General features: G+C 35.9%; 1 protein-coding gene across 4 annotated transcripts in view; it reads left to right on the forward strand.

Annotated features, from left to right (window-relative positions):
• The first annotated feature begins 824 nt into the window (after positions 1–824).
• LOC137398648 (high affinity copper uptake protein 1-like) overlaps positions 825–23620 on the forward strand; it is a 28496-nt gene continuing 5700 nt past the window's right edge. The window contains exons 1-5 of one of the 4 annotated variants that reach the window (XM_068084828.1): positions 825–887; positions 1905–2002; positions 2794–2836; positions 4941–4961; positions 16767–16903. In XM_068084828.1, the coding sequence (XP_067940929.1) occupies positions 1947–2002; positions 2794–2836; positions 4941–4961; positions 16767–16903 (257 nt within the window). In that variant the 5' untranslated portion in view covers positions 825–887; positions 1905–1946. Of the gene's footprint in view, positions 888–1904; positions 2003–2793; positions 2837–4940; positions 4962–10390; positions 10531–16766; positions 16904–23620 lie in introns of those variants that run through there. The other 3 variants (XM_068084830.1, XM_068084831.1, XM_068084832.1) reach the window with 3 other exon arrangements.

Consider the following 23620-nt stretch of genomic DNA (forward strand, 5'->3'; position numbering starts at 1 on the left):
AAATCTTTCGCGAAATAGTACCATGGTGGTATTTCAATTTCAACACGGCAATTTTTTACACAGACCTCAAAATATATGATTTTTCTAAAAACACAAACCAAAATCTGGTTGCAGGTGCAAAACCTATCAAAATTGGAGCTACATGTGCAAAGTGTGTGCAAATTTAGGTAAGGCTTGTGCTTTGACTTGCGCTTTAAATGGGTTATATTTTAAAATAATGGGTTATATTATAAATATAACCCAAAATAAATAATGGGTTATATTATTTAATAGGTTATATTATAAAATTACTAGAACCATCTTGCAATGAATTTTCTTTCTTTTCTTTCAAATGGTGTATAATAAAACATTCAATATTAAAACTAATGCAAATGTTAGCTACTTTTGTATTGTATTTCAGTATCTTTCCATTATAGATTTTATAAAAACAGTAGGTGTTGCCTGTTTGTTTGGAAACTAGCAAAGTCAATATACACTTCCATTGGTCGCGCAACTTTCTCATGCGCGGCACTGGTTTGCCTGATAGTTGTTGCTCTATGAATGATAAATAGTCCGAGTTAAAGCGTTAACAGACAAAGAAACATTGTAAAAAAACCTTTTAAGAAACATTGTATCGCGATTCTTTAACGTGTAAGCTGATTCGAATGGCTAGTTCTAAGATTCCTGGCAAAATTCTTAAAGCCGATTGTCGCAGCTGATGGGATTAAAACCCCTCCGTAAACAATCCAATGACCGTTGCCGGGCGCACTTTTGATACATTGAGGGGTCTAAGAACCGACTCTCCATATCAAAAGTTTGCTAGTTACGATTTAGGGCTAATGAACTGTTGATAAACTGGTCAACCGGAGTTAGCAATTGTCATTCGGTAGGCTGGTGTTAGTGGTAAGGTATAAGTTGGAAATCTTTAGATATTTTGTCACTGTGTTGTTTATCCACAGTATACCTGTGCTTTGATGTTTTTGATAAACTATGTTGGCAAAAGCGTAAACTTTAAAAATCTATTGATTTGTGTAATAAAATTTAGATAACTCAATTTGAAATAGAGTAAGCTAAATTCGCCTTCTAATTCACTTTTTTGACAATTCAGCTCATTTTCTTTATTTAATCTATTCACTTTCTTAAGGCTTAAAATGTACTTCATCTAGTGTCGATAACAAGGAATATATGAAGAACAAATCATGGTTACTTACTCAGAGTTTGCTCACTCATTGGCGTGGTACATTCATGCTTTTTATTTAATTATTTTAGTATTTATTTCATCTGCCCTTTGCCGATTTCATATTTGGCTCATAGACTGATTTTAATGTAGCTTTACTAGGCTAAAGTTAAGCAAGTAATGAGAGGGAGAATTTGGCAATGGTTATTGGGTTAGCTTTGATGTGCTGGACATGCAATAAATCTTCTTCATTGGCCTTGCCACGCAAATAAAACTGCAGCTGATTATAAGTTAGTTTTGCTATGTACTGGTATGTTTGATTTTTCCCGTTGAATGTGATATAGCGTGCAACAAGGTCATTCTGATGAATCGCTCTGTAATATGCTATGGAAATCTATCATTATCAATGTGTTGTCATTGTCGCTGTGGTTTTTTCTTTCAAATCGTTAAAAGCTCTCATTACCTCACAAAGCAGTAAAAACATAATAATAATAAAAATTGGCTGTTGGTTTTTAACATATGACAGGTGATCAGCTGATCTTTGGTCAGCTCTATTTAAAGTTAACCCATTCTTAAGACTTATTAGAATTATCTTGGAAAATCTCAGAATGAGGAAACATGCAAAACCCCTGACCATGATATCGATATTGAGAAAATACTCAACAATAAGCTAGAGGGGTCTACGATTATAGTTAGCGCTTTGGCTGACTCTCACAGGCATTAATAGCTAGACATACCCCTCTTACAGGCTGCAACTTGAAGCTGATATAGCTAGTAAACTGATCTCAGCATGGACATGAACCATGGAGGCATGGATCATGCAGGCATGGGCCACGGCGAGTCGAGGTGAGTGAGATCATGTATACTTAATCCGTTGATAGTGACTTGCTTGACGAATCAACAAGTTAGGCTGGTCTATGGTCTCGACTGGCTCAACCCTGTTTCACCTGTAGAATTGCTGCTGACTCAATTATCAGTTTTCATCAGCGCAGAATCCTGATCAGTGAGTTCACATATCTGCTACTAGCAGAGTTGCCAGTTGCGATACAGAGCTGTGCTTTGTGTCTGCTTTTTTATGCCTTTCATCATGCTATGTGTTAACAAACACAAACCGGTGAGAATTCACCATATATACCCTATATATGCGCTAGCTTATGGCTACGGCAGCTGTGATGTTTTTGCAAGACTAAATTCATAAACAAGGCGTATAAAGGTTTAGAGATAACATTTTAGTATGCCATCAGTAGATAATAGGAGTTAAGTAGTGAGTAGGGGGCTGTTATGCATGGCTGTTGTACATGAGACAACAATATGAGACTGCATAAAAATATATATTATAGTTTAAATGTACATAGATTTTGATACAGGCATTGCGGGTGCAATGACCAAGAACTTGGTAACCCCAAACTCACCAGCTGTTTAACTTCTTAGTCAGCAACATACTGCGATATCGAGCTATACTGTCACTTTTAGCTATATTGTAGCATTTAGATATACTGTCACTTTTAGCTATACTGTCACATCTAGATAATATGCTAGCTAGCAAAGAAATCTTCATGTCCTACTCGGTAGTTGATATCAGATACATTAGCTCATACAAAAATGTTTGATTTATCACAAGGTTGTTCTTTTTTTAGCACTATGATGATGGATATGAATGGCACTACGCCCATGGGAGGGGTGAGTATCCTTTAGCTATCCTCAAATCTACCCATAAGAATTGCCATCATGCGTCCCTATCAGCGAGTGCATCAGCGAAATGTAGCCCAGCTAGAGTATTACTTAGTGAGATGAAAACATAAGATTAGACTAAATACCTAACGGATAATAGCTTAAAAATGGGAAAAACAAATGTGTTGGAGCTCATGCTACACGCCGACACCATAGAGCAACTTACTCTAGCTATTCACTGCTGACTATCTGATAGAGGTAACATTAGCCTTAGGAACTAGTGCCAAGTTTCCTTCAGTTGTAGTTATAAGAATATTAGTGATCTTTTAACGTAAAAAGTTATAGAAACCGTGGCTTTCTTCTACATATCTACCTTTTAACTTTAGTAATCACTCGCTGGTAATCGCACAAGTCTAGTATTTTTTATGAAAAGTGGATTGCAAGAAACTGTTATGGTGAAAACACACTAGGCGATATTTAGAGCTATACCGCCCTGCATGGCTCTAATCTGCGCTAGAACTCGCTCAGTGAGCTCATGTAGAGCGATAACGCTAGACATTCTCTATCACAACTTTATCGCTAGCGAGACGTATTTCTATTGGTTGGTTTTTCCCAACATGCATTTTTATGGCGGGTAGTTATTTCTTATCGATGTTCACCAACATACAACAGCAACATTTTGCTATTTTGTTACAATTGAAATATCATCAGAACGAACACTGAATTGGCTCATAAATTCAATAAAAGCACTTCCGGTCCTGTATGACATAACACACAAAAATTACAAAAAATTCCAGTTGAAAACCAACATTTGAAGCCATTCGTTTTTTATGTCTTCTTGTAGTGTACAATCCGTGAAAGTGAGATAGGCCTAATAACAAAAGCGGATGTTGTTTATGTCGTTGCCTAGGCGGCGTCATATTGACTTACCTAAATTATTAACAGCTCCGAAGAAACTAATGATATGGAATTTTATTGGCAGTTTGTGAGCGTGCCCATGTTATCGTTTGTTGGTGAATCGTTCAAGTGTGTTTAGGCACACGCCAGCGATATCTTCACGCTCCTCATGATGCACACGATAAAATCGCCTCCTGTGTTTGGACCTTAACTGATTCCATCCAGTTCCAACTTTCCAACCAGTTCCAACCAGTTCTAACTTGCGGCACTATGAAAATTACCTTGTTCTATGGAAATAACCTTTCAATTTAAATAGGATTCTATGAAAATTACCTTTCAATGTACTTATGGCTCTATCAAAATTGCTTTCTCACCATTAAATCTTTGAAAATCATGTTTCAATTAGATACCCAGGAAAACCCATAGAAACTACTTATCAAGAGCACTAAAGCATAAACACAAGTATGCATTAGCAGGGGCAGACAACTCAGTGACAATATGCTGATATAATTTCTCGGCAATCACTAGTCAAATTTGAATACAAAAGGAGTTGTTTCCATAGAGTTGTGTGTATAACTGAAAATTGATTTCCATATAGTTGCGTATACAACTAAAAGGTGATTTCTATAGAGCTGTACATAAAGCTGGAAGGTGATTTCCATAGAGCTGTGTATATAGCTGGAAGGTGGTTTCCATAAAGCTGTGTATATAATTGAAATGTGATTTCCATAGAGTTGTGTGTATAACTGAAAATTGATTTCCATATAGTTGCGTATACAACTAAAAGGTGATTTCTGTAGAGCTGTACATAAAGCTGGAAGGTGATTTCCATAGAGCTGTGTATATAATTGAAAGGTGATTTCCATAGAGTTGTGTATGTAATTAGAATGTAGAGTGAGTTATAACATAATTTAACTAATCGAAAGCTCCTTAGCTTTAACCTTGACTGAATATATGACCATTTATCAGCAAAATGCCATGATCTGTCTGCTACTAGATAAAAGACTTTGGAATGTTAGTTGTATTGCCAATTTCTCATATCTTCTAGTTGCTGCTTGTTTTGTTTTCAGTTTTCATACCATTAAAAAAGGGCGGACTTATCTACTTAATCCTTGGCTAAAAATCGACTCTAACATTTTGCTGAGCAAAATTAAGTGAGCGTAGAAAATCATTGGTGCATCACTATGAATATTAAATCTGTGTTTCTCTGTTGCAGCACGGCATGATGGGAATGAACGTAAGTTGAAATTTTAAATTTATTACTTGTTTAGCTTGAAGTTTCACTTGAGTCATCTCTCCAAGAACATGATGTATATAGCTCGTCATAGCACACTACAGTGTATGCATACGAATGGTCCTGTTTATACACCATGTCTCTTATGACTACACTATAGCTGTCGTGAACACACTATGGGTGTCGTGAACACACTGTGGGTGTTGGAACACACTATGGATATCATGACTACACTATGAGTGTCATGAGCACACTATGGGTGTCATGAGCGCACTATGGGTGTCATGAACACACTATAGGTGTCATGACTACACTATGAGTGTCATGACTACACTATGAGTGTCATGAGCACACTATGGTTGTCATGAGCACACTATGGGTGTCATGAGCACACTATGGGTGTCATGAACACACTGGATGTCATGACTACCCTATGAGTGTCATGAGCACACTATGGGTGTCGTGAACACACTATGGGTGTCGTGAACACACTATGGATGTCATGACTACACTATGAGTGTCATGAGCACACTATGGGTGTCATGAGCACACTATGGGTGTCATGAACACACTATAGGTGTCATGGACTACACTATGGGTGTTGTGAACACACTATGGGTGTTGTGAACACACTATGGATATCATGACTACACTATGAGTGTCATGAGCACACTATGGGTGTCATGAGCACACTATGGGTGTCATGAACACACTATAGGTGGTGTCATGAACACACTGGATGTCATGACTACACTATGAGTGTCATGAGCACACTATGGGTGTCGTGAACACACCATGGGTGTCGTGAACACACTATGGATGTCATGACTACACTATGAGTGTCATGAGCACACTATGGGTGTCATGAGCACACTATGGGTGTCATGAACACACTATAGGTGTCATGGACTACACTATGAGTGTCATGAGCACACTATGGGTGTTGTGAACACATTATGGGTGTCGTGAGCACATTATGGGTGTTGTTAACACACTATAGGTGTCGTGAACACACTCATTACTTTCACACTAAGAGGATGTAAAACTGTCCTGTCAACACCCAGTATGTTAGCCATGCTGAAACACTTTTGCGTAAACCATCTAATTTATGACTGTCTGTATATTTGTCAACCTTTTGCAACACTTTCCTTAACTTTTTTGGCATCTGGTTCGTTTCGCAATGTCATAAACACGAGTCTGCATATAATAGATTATGCATACATGATGATACAGCATTGTGGGTGCACTGACAAGTACCTTAGTGGCTCCAAAGATGAAGGTCAAGTATGTGGACTCAATTTCATGCAGCAAATTTAACAAAACATTTCAATGTGCACAAATTTTACGTTGAAGTACAGGGAAAACGATATTTGAAATGTGTTTTTTACACAGGCATAGGTCATGTCAGAGTAAAGTGCAGAGATAGAGAGAGTTAGATCACAGGAAGTATGAGGGGCCATATTAGGCCCATTACTGTAGCATTACTGTCTCTATAAATAGCTAAATGTATTTTAAGATATACAGGTATATGAGTATAATTAGTTGGTTATCTTATGTTTATGTTCAAAATTAATTCTATGACTAAACATAAATAAACATAAATAAAGTGTTTTTAATTTTATGCTATTGTAAAGACTTGGTTTGGTTTTAAACTATTTGAATGTAAATACAAGATTTGATTTTAAATAATTTTTATCTAGACTCAATAACTTTTGTAGATTGATTCAGTTTTATTTTGTAATTGACTGTAAAGTACGAATTGGGAAAATGTGAGAAACAAAGATTACTCATGGATTTGTGCACCTCGAGTGTGTTTCTGTCTATGCAGACGATGCACTCACTTGGCAACGGGTTGAAAAATTCACTTAGAATTGGCTGCTTGACAATAACATGACCACTTCCTGTTTACAAACACTGATCACAGTAGTGCTGATGCTGTCGGTAGTGCTGACGCATCAAGGCAGTGAAACTGTTCAGATATTCTTTATAATCTCGACGTTAATGCCGCAATACTTCAGTGATGGTCGATGATAACAATAATCGCGCTATCAAAAGCCTATCCGCGTTTGCATCAGCGAATACTCCGGGATGTGGTGTTCTCATTTTTCTTTGTAATTTTTGTGTGAAGCAACTTCTTTGTTTGCGCATGCTCGAGTCACATTCTAGTCTCTCAGCTACTATCATAAACAGAAATAAATAAATCACGCTATCCGGGACCACGAATTACTGTCACCGAAATGGTTCACATTGTTCAGGCTGTCGGCGATATATCGGCAAAGTTTGATAGCTGCAAACTTTGCTGACGTGTCCGCATTGCTTCGTCGATGCTATCGGTCCCCGGTGCACATAGTCGATGACGAACGCTAACAGGACAACACGGACATACAGCGATATAGTGTGCAACAGGCCTTAGTCAGCCTCAAAATGAAACAATCCTAGGTATGGGTGTGTCATTCTTTCCTTCAACAAACACTAACTAGAAGGAACTAGATTCCATAAATGGATTAGTAGTGTAAAAATGACAGTATGAACAGGCAATAACATTTACAATAATGCTTATCCCCTATACAATCAGATTGAGTTGCAGGCACGGCTTCCACTTGTCGATAAATGACTTATGGTCCCTGACTAGCACTTTTGTGTGATAAACTATGCGTATCCTCTTTATCTCGTTACCCCGGCAACCATTTGTGTCAACATGTCCTCACCATATGCCAGCCGCAGAGTAATTTTTCTCAGTAATATTACGCAAGTACATTAAAGAAGATATTTGAGGTCTGTTATTTGTTTGCTTACCAATGTGGCCTGATCGTTATTCGATGTTGTCATCGTGAGATTCAGTGAATAAGTCATTAATTCCTGAACCAAGCGTTTGATGAGATGAATTATTCAATTACTATTGCTATGTGAACCATTCAAGGGGCACCCCCACCCCAGTGTTAGATTCCTGATGATTCACAACATTAATAAAATGTTACACTATGAATTTTTGGAGTTGCCCATAGGTTGTGCATGTTTTAGAGTGGTTTTTATATACAAATCAAATGCCAGGCGCTTTCCTATGTGACGCAACCACCAGCGCTCTCTTATTAATTTATCGTAAAACATTTATTTGAATGCCATGTAGCTGTATTTTTCGACCCTTCTATAGTGGCATTCTATTAGAGGTGACAGTTTGAAATAAAGGTGGCGTTCAAATAGAGGTTTCACGGTAAATTGTTTCACTCCGAGATTTGATGTTGAAACTTTATGTTCCAGTTTTGTGCAGTTGTAATAAAAACTAACAATTGTAACATATAACGTACTAAAAATTACTTAAAATATATGTAACAATTGATTGTTATATATCTGATTGGGTTTGTGCTGCGTTATTCAACTTTTGTTCCTGCTATCGATCCTGTTCTCTGCTATACACAATTCTGTGGCCTCTCAATTTGATTTTTAAGGCTTCGTGTGTGGTGAGTAAAGATGGAAGAAGTTAACAGGAGAATCTGGGTTTTTCTTAAGAAAAGTTTATGCCAAATGCCACCCATATAATATCATCTCATCTCATCACCCATATCATATAATCAATGCAATTGGCAGTTGTCCACTGAATTACTAAATATTTTATTAACACAAAATATTACGAATGCATTAGCTATACGCAATGAGTTTTTCCGTAGTTAGGTGTATGGCATTGGTAACTCTTTCACTGCTGTAGACTCATTTATGCGTTTTCTATGGTCGACTGCCGTAGACGTATTTTTGCGACTTTCCCAGCAATTGCGTAGTAACTGAATTTTGTTATTCGTTGACAACATAACCCGCAGCTTTTAAGATTTTTATGGTATATTATATTGACAGTGTTGTCCAATAACCAAAAACAAGCAGTTTTTGTGTAAGTTATGTTAAGTACAGCGCGAGTCAGAAAACAGGTAATTACTTATGTTGATGACAATATATCCAATTCAGATTTAGATTTTCGTGATTATACATTAAAGTAGCAGCACTGACTCTGATAGTGGTGAAAGTAATAGTTTTGTAAGAGTAAGGAACATTGTGTAGGATTGTTTTAGCTTCGAAGCGATTGTAGCTTCACATAGCTTTATCATCGCACAAAATATAGATACATTGAATTTTTTGCATAGCAGTGTTGGTGAAAATGTTGGCAAAATAAAATGTGTAACAAAAATGTTCTAGATAAAGTTTGAAATTAAAAAAATATTGTATACATATCATGACACAATATCGGCAATTTTCGGTAAAATGGCTGGCAGTAGGCCGATAGCTAAATTTGTACGTGGATGGCAGTGAAAGGATTAATAACTTGAAACGAATAGCATTTGTATCTGAATACAATAGTCTATTGGAAAGAAGAGATATCCTAAGCTCTGTTGATTACGAAAAACTGCCTTTGAAACGAATGAACAGTGATACACTCCATTGTCTTGTTCAAGCGTCTCACTAGTTTGGATCCAGCGCGTCGCTTGCTTGCGCAGTGCTTTTTTCAATCTGGGTCACCTTACCACCTCTTGAGAGATCGTTGTAACAGTGCTAAATATTGCTGGCCCTAAGCAATGCAGGCAGAGAATATCACTGTATCGCTCTCCGTAATGGCAGGAACTGCAGGAAGCAGGAACCAAATACAGCCCTCGCATTCTCCACAGTGATTAATGACCAAACTGAAACCAGTGAGAGTTCTGGCTTCTAATAGAGGAATGAGGATGTATTTTTAGGACCGACTTACTTGCACATCTACTTACTACTATTATAAGTGGCTCCAGCTGACCTTCAATGACTGCACCAATTTAGCTATAGATATTCACCTATTTCATTACCGGTTGGGGCGTTGACGACCCACTTATTAACTGCTCAAGTAGTGGGCAGCTAGAAACTGCCTTGAATAGAGGTCATTTGGTACACTATTAATTCTGGTCTAATGGAAGGTGTACGTCATAGTACCAATTCTTGACACTGCATATGTAGTTCAACAAACAAGTTGGGACCGCATGAGTCACGTGATGTATTGAAACCATCGTACCATGGTCGAAGTCCTTTTCATAAGTTAATAGGATCATAGGCAGGAAGTTGACACTAACTAAAGGCTAACTTTCCCTCATTAAAATGTTCCTGATTCGGACATAACATGGATGTTTGCACGTTAATAGCTAACAGTTAATAGCTATTAACTGTAGCAGTTGATAGGCAGACACCGGTACTTTTTAAAGTAAAATTTCTTTTTGAAGTTCACTTCGTAGCTACTGTTTGGCAGACTTATCTGAGAGTTGTTTTATCCTGTCATCAACCTTTTGTGCAAACGCACTGAAATGCCACGAGACGCCATAATTGTGAGGGATTCTCTCATTTCACTGCACTGTATCTCTTTTCTAAGGGGCCCCGATTATTTTCAAAACCACCAACAACATTATAAACAGTTGGGCACCACTCGAATCAGTCAGAGGTAACGTCTTCTCTCACTATTCATCACATAAGCTTGCTAGGCTGAGGAGGTCTCTTTCGTAACATTTAGAGGGAGTTCTGTGAATATTCAAGAGTAGGCACGATGGCAGATCTGTTCCTAATTCATCCAGTAAGCCTGTGAACATAAGAATATACATATATATGATGAATAGACTTTATCTCCTGTTTTTGGATAAACGCTAGACCACTGATTGCTATCTCTTATAGGTGTTGCTTGGCAATACTTGTGCTATATATATGCATCTTGCATAAGTGCGGTTATCGCTAAGTTGATCGGTTATCCGCTAACTTGATCGGCTCCTCATATTAACTCTGTTTTCATGCTTCAAAGATAGGAATGTTTGTGGAACCTGCTCGAGTGAACCGACCATCTTGGCTGCCATTGAATAGGGCTCCACCGATGGACCACTCTATGTATGAAAAGAAGTTACTGTGTGTCATTCATGATCATGATTAAAGTATCGCATCGCTGCTCGGCTAAAATTTGCAAAAATATAACAAAAAACAAACGCAGGGTATCATTCCACAGTATTTAGCCTTTATATTGTTATGTCATGATGCGCTGGAAATAAATACAGTCGACCCCTGTTTCTTTGGCCTTCACTGCCCCAAACTTTCAACAGTTTAGACGATTGTCCGGTAAGGACTGATCTGTCCAAAGAATGACAACTTTGACCGATAGGTGGCTCTCACGAAAACGACGCAGACGACACGTGTGCGCAAGTTTCTCGCCAGAGTGATGTACTGTAATTGTCATTTGTTATTGTTACTGTTATTAATATTATATATAATATATAATTATATATTATATTATATATAATATATAATATAATATATAATTAATATTATTCTGTATCCTATTGCTGATATAACCGTATCTTATTCTCTAGTGTATTCTGTATATGCATATTGTACCATATTGTAGTCTAGGAGTGCGTGAGACAATATCGGCTGGTTAATGCACAGAACAATACTTAGTTTTCAGTACTTGATTTGCAGGTACGGTGCTCCCTGTTACATGATTTTTTTGTTCTGCGATGTAAAACACGATGGAGATTTTTACCCTCTTTATATAAAAAATTTTTTTTGCCGGTCAATATCAACAAAAAATTCATTCTGTGGTGATTACGTTGAAATAACCAATAGGCTGATCCGCTATTTGTCGAAATCCCTCCCACAACGCATGGAAGAGGTACGATGCTTGCTCTCTCAGTTCAACATTCTTCGTAATTCATAAATGCTTGATATTGTGCGTGAAATGAAAATTGGTGCAAAGCGAGAGTGAAAATTTATTGTGCATTTTAGCATTTAGTATAATATTTACTATGAGCCATATTATATATATGTGACTACATAACTATATATAACGTTAATGCCTTAGCCCTGGGTCCTAAGTTTGATAGGGACGTTAATGAATAAGAAAGAAAATGATTACCATTGCAATGAAGCTTGAAATGAGTTCCTGGGTTAACTATAAGTTAACTATAGTTACTGAGGTTAATGTACTATTTTGTTACTAATTTTTAATATGTATGTACAGTACGTATATAAAAATTTGATGTTTGTTGTCAAGGAGTGTTTGCATTAGATAATTTCTATACGTTTCTATACCCCTCTATACGACATTTTCGCCTTGCGATGCCGACACTAATTAATGTCGTATTGCGGAGGTGCACAGTAGTTGTGAGAAACTATCAGGTGAATTGTCCCCAACTCTCCTCTTCATTGCCAGACGAGCTGGGTGAAATAAGAGTTTTGCATCATTTGATCATTATCTTTTGTCCTTGACATTTACACAGGCCAATTTTTATTTCGGAACTTAGAATAAAATATGGTACATTTCCTTATTACCCATTTTTAAATATTTTGTTTATCAAACAGTTTTTATTCAGATTGGATTTAGATTTTTCGAGCCACCAAATTTTTTTATAAGTTGAAGTACTTTCTTTTGATGCATTTTTGGTTTTACTTTTCAAATATGCTGAATTTTGCTGAATATAACTTTTCAAACATTTGAAAAATATTTTTCAAATATGCTCACTGCCAATCAGTTAATTAATAAGGTGTTAGGTATAAATGTCGAGCACTCCTAATACACACGAATTTACGACCTCCATGCTAGCATCAGCCGGTGTGTCAATGCCCATGGGTTTGCACATGAAACTGTTCCATATTCTTTTTTTGAGTTTCTTAGATGTTCAACTCCCTACCAAATCTACTTGCTAGTAACCAGGAATAATATAAAACATTTATTTTAGAATAAAGAATAATATATTATAGTAATATATAAAGTTAATATATAATTTAATAAACAGTTGCCTTTTTTTCTTTTTTTGTATTATTATTTTGTTGTATGGTATAATTTGAAAAACCTTTCTATTTGAAATAGGATTGTTGCCTATAAAGTAATATATAAATTAATATATATATAATATACAATAATAAACTTATCATATATAACAATATAATATATAATTATAATATAATAATGTATCATAGTAGTATATAAATGTAATATAATATATAATTATTATATAACAATATAATATTGTATTATATAACAATATAATATATAACTAATATTATAATGTCATAATATATATTTATAATATAATAATAAGTCTAGTAATATCTACGATCTTATGTAGTTGCTTATTGCAGACTCTTGGTGATTAATTTAACGTAACACCCCTTTATAAAAAATACATAAAATACCTAAATAAAAAAACACCCCTTTATATAAAGAATAAAATCTTTTCATTATTAGTTGGGAGCAAATGAAAGCTGCTGCCATTGTTGACCTTTAACCTCCAGGGAACTGCTAAGGTACAGATTTAATTGAATGCACTGCAGACAATGAGATGTTAATTAGTAAAATACAAGATATATCCAGGAGGAGACTTCTGTACTGCATCAACATTACCTGCCTGCTATCAATCCCTCTTTCACTGAAACTGGTATACAGTATGTCAGTAGAGGCCGGGACGTCTAACAGCTTTATCTAGGATAAGAAGATCCTAAGGCTACAAACAGTCTCGATTGGCTACAAATATTCTTGCAAAACTTGCTTTTGATGTTTTAAGAAACAGTTTTATGATAAAATACATCATACATGTGTCATGATAGAATACATCATACATATTTACATGTGTCATGATAGAATACATCATACATGTGTCATGTGTCAAGCCATTTATTAGCAGTAGGGCTGCCATACTAGGACTGACATCAGCATTACTACTAGTGCTGATGTCAGCTGCACTACTAGTTCTGCCATCAGGAGTAGTATGAATTCTAAAAGGTTGATAGTTCTCAAGCTATATATACAAGAGTAACAACAATAAAAACACTTATTACGAATGGGTGCATTATAATATATTATATTATTTATGGCGAGTTGCTAAGGTGCAACCTTCATGCATTTTTAATAAAACAATAAACTCAAAAATAAGCGACTGTCTTTGAGTAAAGTTTAATATATTCGCTGCCATTATCACAGAAAATAGGCCCTTACATCCCGGCTGTTGGGAAGCCTTGAAGATGGACTCACACAAAATTTTGGTAAATTTTATCAGAAAGTACCATTATTTTGCTATCATTTGTGATTGTTTTTGATGTTTGAGGTGATCTGACTGCCAGGATGTTTCAAGATTGAAATTGATAAAACATAATTGCAGTTCAAACGATCAGATTGAAATGAAAGTGATTATGACGTCTATAGTTGCACTTCGTCAAAGAGACTGACAGAATAGAGACGCGTAACGCTGTAACTTGAAAGCAATAGCCAATATTAATAATGAGACAGGCAGCTGCAATACAAGTGACATCATTTTGGCACGTATTTTTTTCTGAGCGATTTAACCGCGATCAAGTTTTGTTAAATTTAATTTCTAAAACATCCTGGTAGTCAGATTACCTCAAACATCTAAAACAATCACAAATGGTAGGAAAATATCGATACTTTCTGATAAAATCTCTTAAAATTTTGTGTAAGTCCATCTTTAGCCAGGTTAGTAATAGCAGAGAGAGACCTTGCTTCATTTTTCTCCATTTATTTATGTTTTAAGCTTTGCATAAAAATTGTTTAAAAAACAAAACATGGAAAGTATGCAGCGAAAATTGGTTTACCACTAGGAAAATTATTAATATGTCTGTTGTTGGTACAGACCAGTATTTAGGGTCTTATCGTAAAACCTCTATTTGAATGCCATCTCGCTCTATTTTTCAACCCTTCCTATATAGTGGGGATCAATTGGAAGTGGCATTCAAATAGAGGTTTTAGAGTAATTAGGTGTTTTATTACATCAATTATATCTATTTCTGTTTTATTTCTCATTTTAAAGTTTTTTACAAGCCTTTACAATTATTGTTCAATAGTACTTGTTATATTTTATTTTAAATTGTGTTAAGTAAATGCTAATTTACTTAACCGATATAACGGAAAACCATGTTTAAATAAAAAACATGAACTTTTTCCTTTTATCATATTTTAATTTATGTTAAAACCAATTTTATCAATGATGTAAGGTACAAAAGTGCATTACTGTCTGCAATGCACTTATGCGGCCTCCTGTGCAATACTTGATGAGCATATGTAGAAAATACTTGGACTATTTTTCCAGGTGCAACTGAACATGAGAGACTTTGTCTGCCAAGTGTTTGCAAAATTTATATGAGTCATAAAAACTAAGGCTAAGATTAGAATTTTCTGATTTTCGTGCTTTAGCAATTCTGACGTGACTTAACTCATATTTGTAGATGATGGTATGTCTTGGACTAAAGAATAACTAATAGATTACCTAAGATTAGCTAATAAATTACATATAACAATATGATCATGATATTTGCTTTTTTCAGCGATGATTTTGATGTTTCAAGGAGAAAAAGTCAGTTTTTGAGTCCAAAAATTCATGACGCAAGCTCAAAGCTGTGACATGAGGTCATTTTTTCTCCACAAAGCATAGACATAAGAATTACAATGTTAACGCCTGTAAACATTGTTAATCTTAATGTTAACGCCATTGATTAACTAAAGCATGAGCATGAGATGGAAGCACTTGGCGGCCATTCTTATGAAAACACTGCATGTCTTTCGCGAATAGTAAACAACAACGAAGACCTTGGAACATGACACATGAAAAATGACACTGACGTCGGGAACAAAAGTTTATGGTTTAAGGTGACATGGAATTTATGGCAAACATGCCGCTTAACTGCACCCTAAGGCTGAATTTGTCAATGGGTCTGGCCAATAGACAACTTCAAGGGATGCACTGAAATGGCAAGATCGGTAGGAGTTATGTTAGGCTGGCATACTTTCTATACCAAACTCAGTAACTTTCCTAGATGTTTAAAAAAAACTTCAAAATTGTATATGAAATACTTAGTAAAATCTGTTTTTTGAATAATAATTAATTCTTTAATTATTATTAAAATTTAAACTTCTTTGTTAGTTTAGACTAATATAAAAGTCCTCCAGTCAATATTTATTTTTTTAGCACTAGTGCTAACCTTCAAAACATGTAAAAAAATTCAGCTCAATGTAAGTGTATGCAAATTTTCTTATTGCGCGCCGCCACCGGAAGTGAGGCTTTATATGAAACAATGTTTACAAGATTGTCTATACTCTTCTATGTTCTACTAAGGGCAGGTCCCTCCGCCACGATCTTCTCTGATTGCATGGATTGGTTTCCTGGAATTGTGTAAATTGTAGGCTTGTTGATATATTGACTATTGTCAAAGGTAACTACATGTGTCTCACCTTTGAGCAGTAGTTGTTTGTTCTTGCAGCCTTACATACTAGTAAACATGCCTGACTTGTAGCACTTTTTGCTCGACTAGAGGAAGACTTGTTTATGTACTGAGCTTTGGATGCTATTCAAAATCTACGACAAAATATGAGATGGTTGTTTACGTAAACCTAAGGCTAAGCTTGTGGATAAACTTGGTGATCCAAAACGTAAATTTGATCAGTGAAAAGTTGATTGATTGGAAGATCGGAAACACAGGTTAACATTATGCCAGCAAATATCGATAATCATTTGGGTTGATGCAGTTATTGCTATAGAATTTAGAGATCAATCCTGACAGGCAAATATCACCTATGGAGAAAAGTCGATGCTGAATGACCGATCTTTTGGGTGCCGAAAAGTAGTAAATATGGTAGACAAACTGAAATAGAATTTCAAATAACAAAATATTTTTAAACTTGATAATGCTTAACATCTAAATGAACAAAATAAAAGTTGTACAGTGTCGGAATTCTGTGATTCACGCAGCTGACCTTGACCTAGTTCTAGTCTGGCTACCATAGTTATTACTCAATTTTTAGCTGTTTTTTTCTAGATGTACTTTACGACCGACTGGAAGGGGAGCTACCTTCTATTCCAATCTTGGCAGCTCAATGAGACGTGGCAGCTAGCCTTGGCTTGTGTATTTCTGGCCATAGCCACAGCTCTATATGAAGGCCTAAAAGTCCTACGGTACGCACCATTAATACTTACTTAGCCTGGGCACCCGGTCTCTAAAGTCTAGAATTTTACACAGCTTACAATTTCCCCTTCAGATTGCTGATACTGCCCTGCCATGAGAATTCATGCTTTGGTTTTCCTACCACCACAGAGTTCAGATCTTGAGGCCACCATTCTAAGACACGGATAGTAATCTGTATAAAATAATTTTATAATTCCTTGTGAACAATCTCTGAGGTTCTCGGTGTGAACTCTATCATTGAAAGTTGGTGTACATTGAGCAATGGTTAAGACCACAAACTTGGAGTTATCTTGTACATGTCACTTGCAACGATTTCTGGTTTACACAATATAAAACCATTTTGTCGGTATTGAACTGTCAAGGTTTGACTGTAGAGGTTTGACTGTTGAGGTTTTGTCTGTAGAGGTTTTGTCTGTAGAGGTTTTGTCTGTAGAGGTTTGACTGTAGAGGATTGACTGTAGAGTTTTGTCTGTAAAGTTTTTACTGTAGAGGTTTGACTGTACAGGTTTGACTGTACAGGTTTGACTGTACAGGTTTGACTGTACAGGTTTGACTGTACAGGTTTGACTGTACAGGTTTGACTGTACAAGTTCGACTGTACAGGTTTTACTGTACAGGTTTGACTGTACAGGTTCGACTGTACAGGTTTGACTGTACAGGTTTTACTGTACTGTACTGGAGTGATTACTCAACAGCAGAAGGTCAGGCATGTATTTCCCTAAATATTCCTTGTTGATGACATCATCTAGTATCATAATGAAGAGACCATGAAGTCTGCCTGGTAATTCTTACTTTTTATTATTCTGAACCTCAATCTTCAATTCAGATATTGACTTTTACATCAGCGACTCAAATCTAGCCATTTTTAAGCAAAAACTGGTTTCATTCCAATCAGCAAACTGCATCATATTAGAGATGATATGATCTCTAATAGGTGCATTAAAGCAATGATGCACTAAGGAAGCAGCGTTTTCAGTCTCACTTGCAAAATTAGTTTTATGAAATTTTGCAAGTGAGAATGTTTTGCAAGTTTTTAAAATTTTTAGGTTGACAACATTTTTGTTTCGGGGATCAAAATTCCTTGTGTAAGCATTTTGTTAGGGAATTCTTGACCCGATCAGGCAGTATTCTGTTAGCATTCATACAAGATTCTCATGAGCTCAACAAATTAAGATAGAAGTAGTTGTCTTCTTCTTAACTACTGTTAGTTGCAATAAAAGAAGACAATCCAAAGTTTTATGCTTTGTAAATAATCAAGTACAACTATTCATAGCATTTGAGCTACATATTCGCTGAAGTATTTATTTGTAATGATATGACATATAGGGATTTATTTATAAAATAGTAAAATAGTAGTAATCCTACTAAACATGAGATGGATCAAACACAAAGTCTCATTCTTCACCATTCACATCATCGCTAGGATTCTCTTCTTGAATAAAGTGTTTTTTCGAATTCAACTCTTTTTTTGTAGTATCTGCCCACAAGCTCACTTTTCGGTGATCCATTTGGCATATGACTATCGTGCATCATCCTTTTTCTTGTGCATGAATCACGAATCCTGACAGAAATCTGTCTTGCGATCTGGCTTTTCTGCTAAAAACGTGCGAATTGTCAAAGGTGGCAGTTTCGTTCTGTTGGCAAGGCGGGCCAATATGATGATTAAGTATTGTTTTTTATGCCTTGTGGTCTTCACTAGAACTGTCATCTCTCATTCTTTTGTTAGTTGTTGTACGTATTGCCAATGTCACAAAAACAAAATGTTATTGAATGCTATTTTTTCAGCTACACATCACCCGCCTTTGACGCCGACTGAACTATTAGCGATCGAACGATTTCTGCCAAAGGGGTCGACTTATATGCAGGTACATGTTCAAACCAGGATTTTTAAACCAAACTTTAGATCTCGACTAATACGCCGGGTCGACTTGTCTGCCAGAATTTGCGGTATATAAATGTGAGTGTCTGTCTTATGTCCCAATATAGCGATGAAGTATTGGGAATGGAAAAACCACTTTGTACTGGAATTACGAATTAAAAACACCGGTTTTGCAGACAGGCGTGCTAACCACTGAGCCACGCGACTGCCTTGCCATACCATGGAATAATTGTTTATTCTAGCATGCTTGAAGATCATGATTGCGTGAGAGATCATGACGCTTAATGATTATAAGTATACTATTCCAAGCCATGGCAAGGTGGCTGCATGGTTTAGGGGTAGTTCGCTTGGCTCTACATCCATGCATCCGCCGAATGTATGGATTCAATTCTTAAGAGGTGCAAGTCTTTCCTAACGCTCTTAGCTGACTTCGGACAGACATGGCTTTTATTGTAGCAAAGATTTAGACTAGCTTAAGTTGTACTCAATTTCATTGGGTAAAAACCTTAGCCATTGGCAACTACTAATATTACCTGTCGCTGATCATAAGCTGTTTTAAATCTTTAACGAATGTGTTGCATAAGAAGTAAGAAATGGTTTTCAATAATCTGTTTTAGCTATACCTTGAGCTTTCTAATACTTGAAGTATGCGTTGACTAGATACAGACATAAACAAACACCTTCATTTAAAATTTAGAATGGTAAATGTTGTATATGTTGATCAAAAATAAATTTTCTGTGCAAAAACTTTTTTTATGACACGCGCAACATTGGGCATTCAGCTAGAGTATATATATATATATATATATACATATATATATATATATACGTATATATATATATACACGTATATATATATACATGTATATATATATATAAACACGTATATATATATATACGTGTATATATATAAACACGTATATATATATATATATACATATATATATATACACGTATATATATATATATATATACGTATATATATACACGTATATATATATATATATACACTACTTGTATTGGACAGTCCATACTAGTTTTTATTATTGCTATTATTATTATTTTATTATTTATTATTTTTATTATTTATTGGTGTTATAAACCCAAAAACAAATATTCATACAAGGAAGACTTGAAACTATTAAGATTATGTATGCATCTAATTTATTTGGTCAAAAGATTAGAAGAATTAGACATACAATTGTTGAGTACATCTTTTAGTGAGTACAAAATAAAGACATCATGCCGCGAATATCTGGTACTTGTGAAATGAAACATATCAGTGATGTATGGAGCAGTTAAACCATTCAGTATTGTGAATCCAACAATCTTAGCAAAATAAGCTAACATATCTGTCAGTGAGAGAACATCCACTGTTCTAAACAAACAGTAGATGGTACAAACAAGGTGGTACCATTTGTAAATTACACACAGTCATAATGCAGGGTCTTCTTTAAGATATATAATCTATCTAATAGTAAATTTGTTCAAAGATTCAGGTATAAATGAGCCTCATAATTGAGATGACAATGAATGACTTCGAAATAAAACCATCTGAAGTTTTATTCAAAAATCGGTGACACTACCAGATTCTCTTGGCGATACCTTTTATATTTTTGTCTAGTGTACGCTGGTTGCATTATTTTCTTTTCTTCACCTCACTTACAGTTTGCTCTGTCACACTCTGTTTGTCACTCTGTCTACATATTACTTCCGTTTATTAATGCCACCTTCATGTCATGTCACTTCCATGTCACCTTTATGTCCTCTATGTCATGTCACCTGTTTGTCATGTCATTTATATATTACTATTGTTTATATATGTCACTTCTATGTCATCTCACCTCTATGACATGTCACATCTATGTCATGCCACTTATATGTCATGTCACCTCTATGTCGTTGTCACCTCTATGTCGTTGTCACCTCAATGTCTTGCCACCTGTTTGTCATGTCATCTATATATTGGCCCTTTGTATGTCAGGGCATCATCACGTTCAATCTTCTATACGCCATATCTTCAGTTGCTTTGTTTCGAATACATGACTGGTTGCTATGGATGGCATTAGGAAGCGAAACCGAGATATTTCACATTACTGTGTGACTGATTTCTTTTTGATGAGCTTTTAATTTGTTTTCCATCTCATAAACCCTTTCAGTTGTGTCACTCTCCCATCTAGGATCTGTTCTGTAAACCCGGATTTGCACACCATATACTATGCTTTAGATTTAGCTAAGTAACCTTGTACCACAATAAATAGTACAGCTCATTCCTGCATATTGGTAGTCTTTGAAAAGCCTGAGAGTTGGGCACTATGAAAAAGCATAGAGTTATTACTCATCCATTCAGGGTGCTTTGAAATTCCCTACGTGTTGGGGTTAGGAGATGGGTAAGGCCTACCGCTTACAATTATAAAATAATTACAGTAGTTGTTACTTTTATTAGTGTAGACAAGGGTAAACAATAACTGCATGAGGTAGGGTATGTTGACAGTGGATAAGTGGCCATAAGTATGTACATGGTAATACATTACTAGCAGCTGTAGCTCAAGATTTCCTTGTATAGCTTAATGATATAGGCTATGATAACTGAACACTTGCCTTATAAAAAATGCACTTAGTGTAGGCTAAATATGTTTTGTAGAGTAATTACCATGTCGGCCATATAACGCCGGAAGTGGCATGAAAAAAGTGTAACTCCAAGTATATATGTATATCTTATATATAGATATACATATATACTTAGATATATATATATATATAAATCTCAAAGTCTGTCATTCTGTGTGTCCAGCTATAGCTATTAAAATTTAGGAATGAAATAACCGCTTCCCCCTGGATTTGATCTCGGAATTTCCATTCACCAGGTGATAATCTTACCAATTGAGCCACGCGAGATGCAATGAATTCATTAGGTGATATGAGTCGTTACGTTCGTTAAAATCCACATAGCAGTCTGTGTTAGTTACCCAATGTCACTAAAGCTTGCTCTCACGGCTTTTATTAGTAAGTTTACCAATGCGGAACTAGCTTACTCAAATTAGTCATTGACAATGTGCCAGGCTAATGGTAAGTGGCAGGCAACGACATTACTTGCCACTGTTTATAAGCAGTATTTTAATGCCAATGCAAAGCCGGATATTTGCTGGTATATATATGTAGTACTAAATGATTGCTTATCGTGTTCTTCCTTCTCTGACAGATTTTTTTAATTTTCACATGTTATCTACTCAGTACATATCATCAAAACTTGTATGTAGGGAATATCCAAGTTTCTGGCTACATAGGACTTAAACAAATGCTTATCACCTGCCCCCGTACCACAGTATATATTTTTAAAGCTTTGTTATCTGTACCTTTCTAGGGTGTGTGTAGAAAAATCTGAGAGTAGTACACACCCCTACCTGAAGGTACGGGTGTGTACTTCTTGAGTGCTGTAATGTTACTGAACATGCAAGGCCTACCAAAACAATTAGTAACTAACACAAATAGGGAAGTATGGTCAAATATAGCTCTCACTGAGTAGCTTCATGGTCTAACGTCATACGAGCAGCGTTAGTATTATTGAAGAACAGCAACGTACACACTCGACTTGTCTGGCCACTATAATGTGTCTTCTGTCCTACATAAGGTCTACATAAAATCCATATTAAGTCTACATAAAGTCTACATAGGGTCTACATAGATTCTACATAGGGTCTACATAGATTCTACATAGGGTCTACATAAAGTCTACATAGGGTCTACATAGGGTCTACATGGGTCTACAGGAGATTTTTATCAAGCCTACTATGTTATCTGATCCTTCAATACATATTCTGTGTTAACAATATCATAGTTGGCATTGCCTGGGCAGTTTCTTGGTTCTCACACGATTAGTGTTGCTTGTTATCACGGACAACTTTAGTATTGCTTGTTATCACCAACAACTTCAGAGTGTCATTTCATGGTGATAGCATTCTGATTGATTGCCCCCTCGTGTTGGTGCTTTATCTTCTGGAGATGAACCAACAAGTCTCTGCTGATGCGAAAAAATTGGCACAAGGACGTCAGTGATTTATTTATGACCTGGAGTTATGGGAGCCATTAATATCCATGTCTCATTTCCTACTACATAGGATGTGATATCTCCTGTAACAGTCACTTCTCTATAATGATCGTGTCTGGAAGGACAAGGTTTATGTCTTGTTGAATTCTTCATTCTCTCCTTATTATGTGTGATAAATATATTTATAACTGACAGGGGTACGAGATGAGCATTTTTCAAGAGTTGGAACTTATAGTTGTCCTCTCTATGCCACCAACACAAGAAGTATTCTATCAAGTGATGATAGGGTGTAGGTGATTAGGGTAAATGAATTCACTAGAACGCTTTTCGCATTCACAAAAAATGGCGGTCACACGGCAAGGGTGAAGTTATCCTACTCTGCCAACTAACCATTTACAAATACCTCGGGCCACGGTTTCAATGATACATCACATGGTATGCAGTGTTTGCTTGGTCTACTTGCCCCAGTGTATGCTAGGCCTATTTGGCTGTAGGTCACCATTGTTTACCCTAAACATCGCAAAAAATTATTTCGTAATTCTACAATTGTTAGTGAATTAAAAGTCTAAATGTCAGTTGTATAGCCCATATGCAAACCTCTATGGGTAGAGAATCTAAATGAGCCCTTTGTTTTTGATTAGCAATGCTATCAGTTAATCACATGCAGGAATCATAGTCCTGTTACAGTAGTCTGTCTACCTGTTGGATTTTATCAGTGGATAGTGTACTTTAGATTTATCTTCTCCTGTTTCACTGAGTAGCTAACTCCAAGATTCACAT

Source organism: Watersipora subatra, chromosome 6, assembly GCF_963576615.1.
Source record: "Watersipora subatra chromosome 6, tzWatSuba1.1, whole genome shotgun sequence".
Classification (NCBI taxonomy): Eukaryota; Metazoa; Bryozoa; class Gymnolaemata; order Cheilostomatida; family Watersiporidae; genus Watersipora; species Watersipora subatra.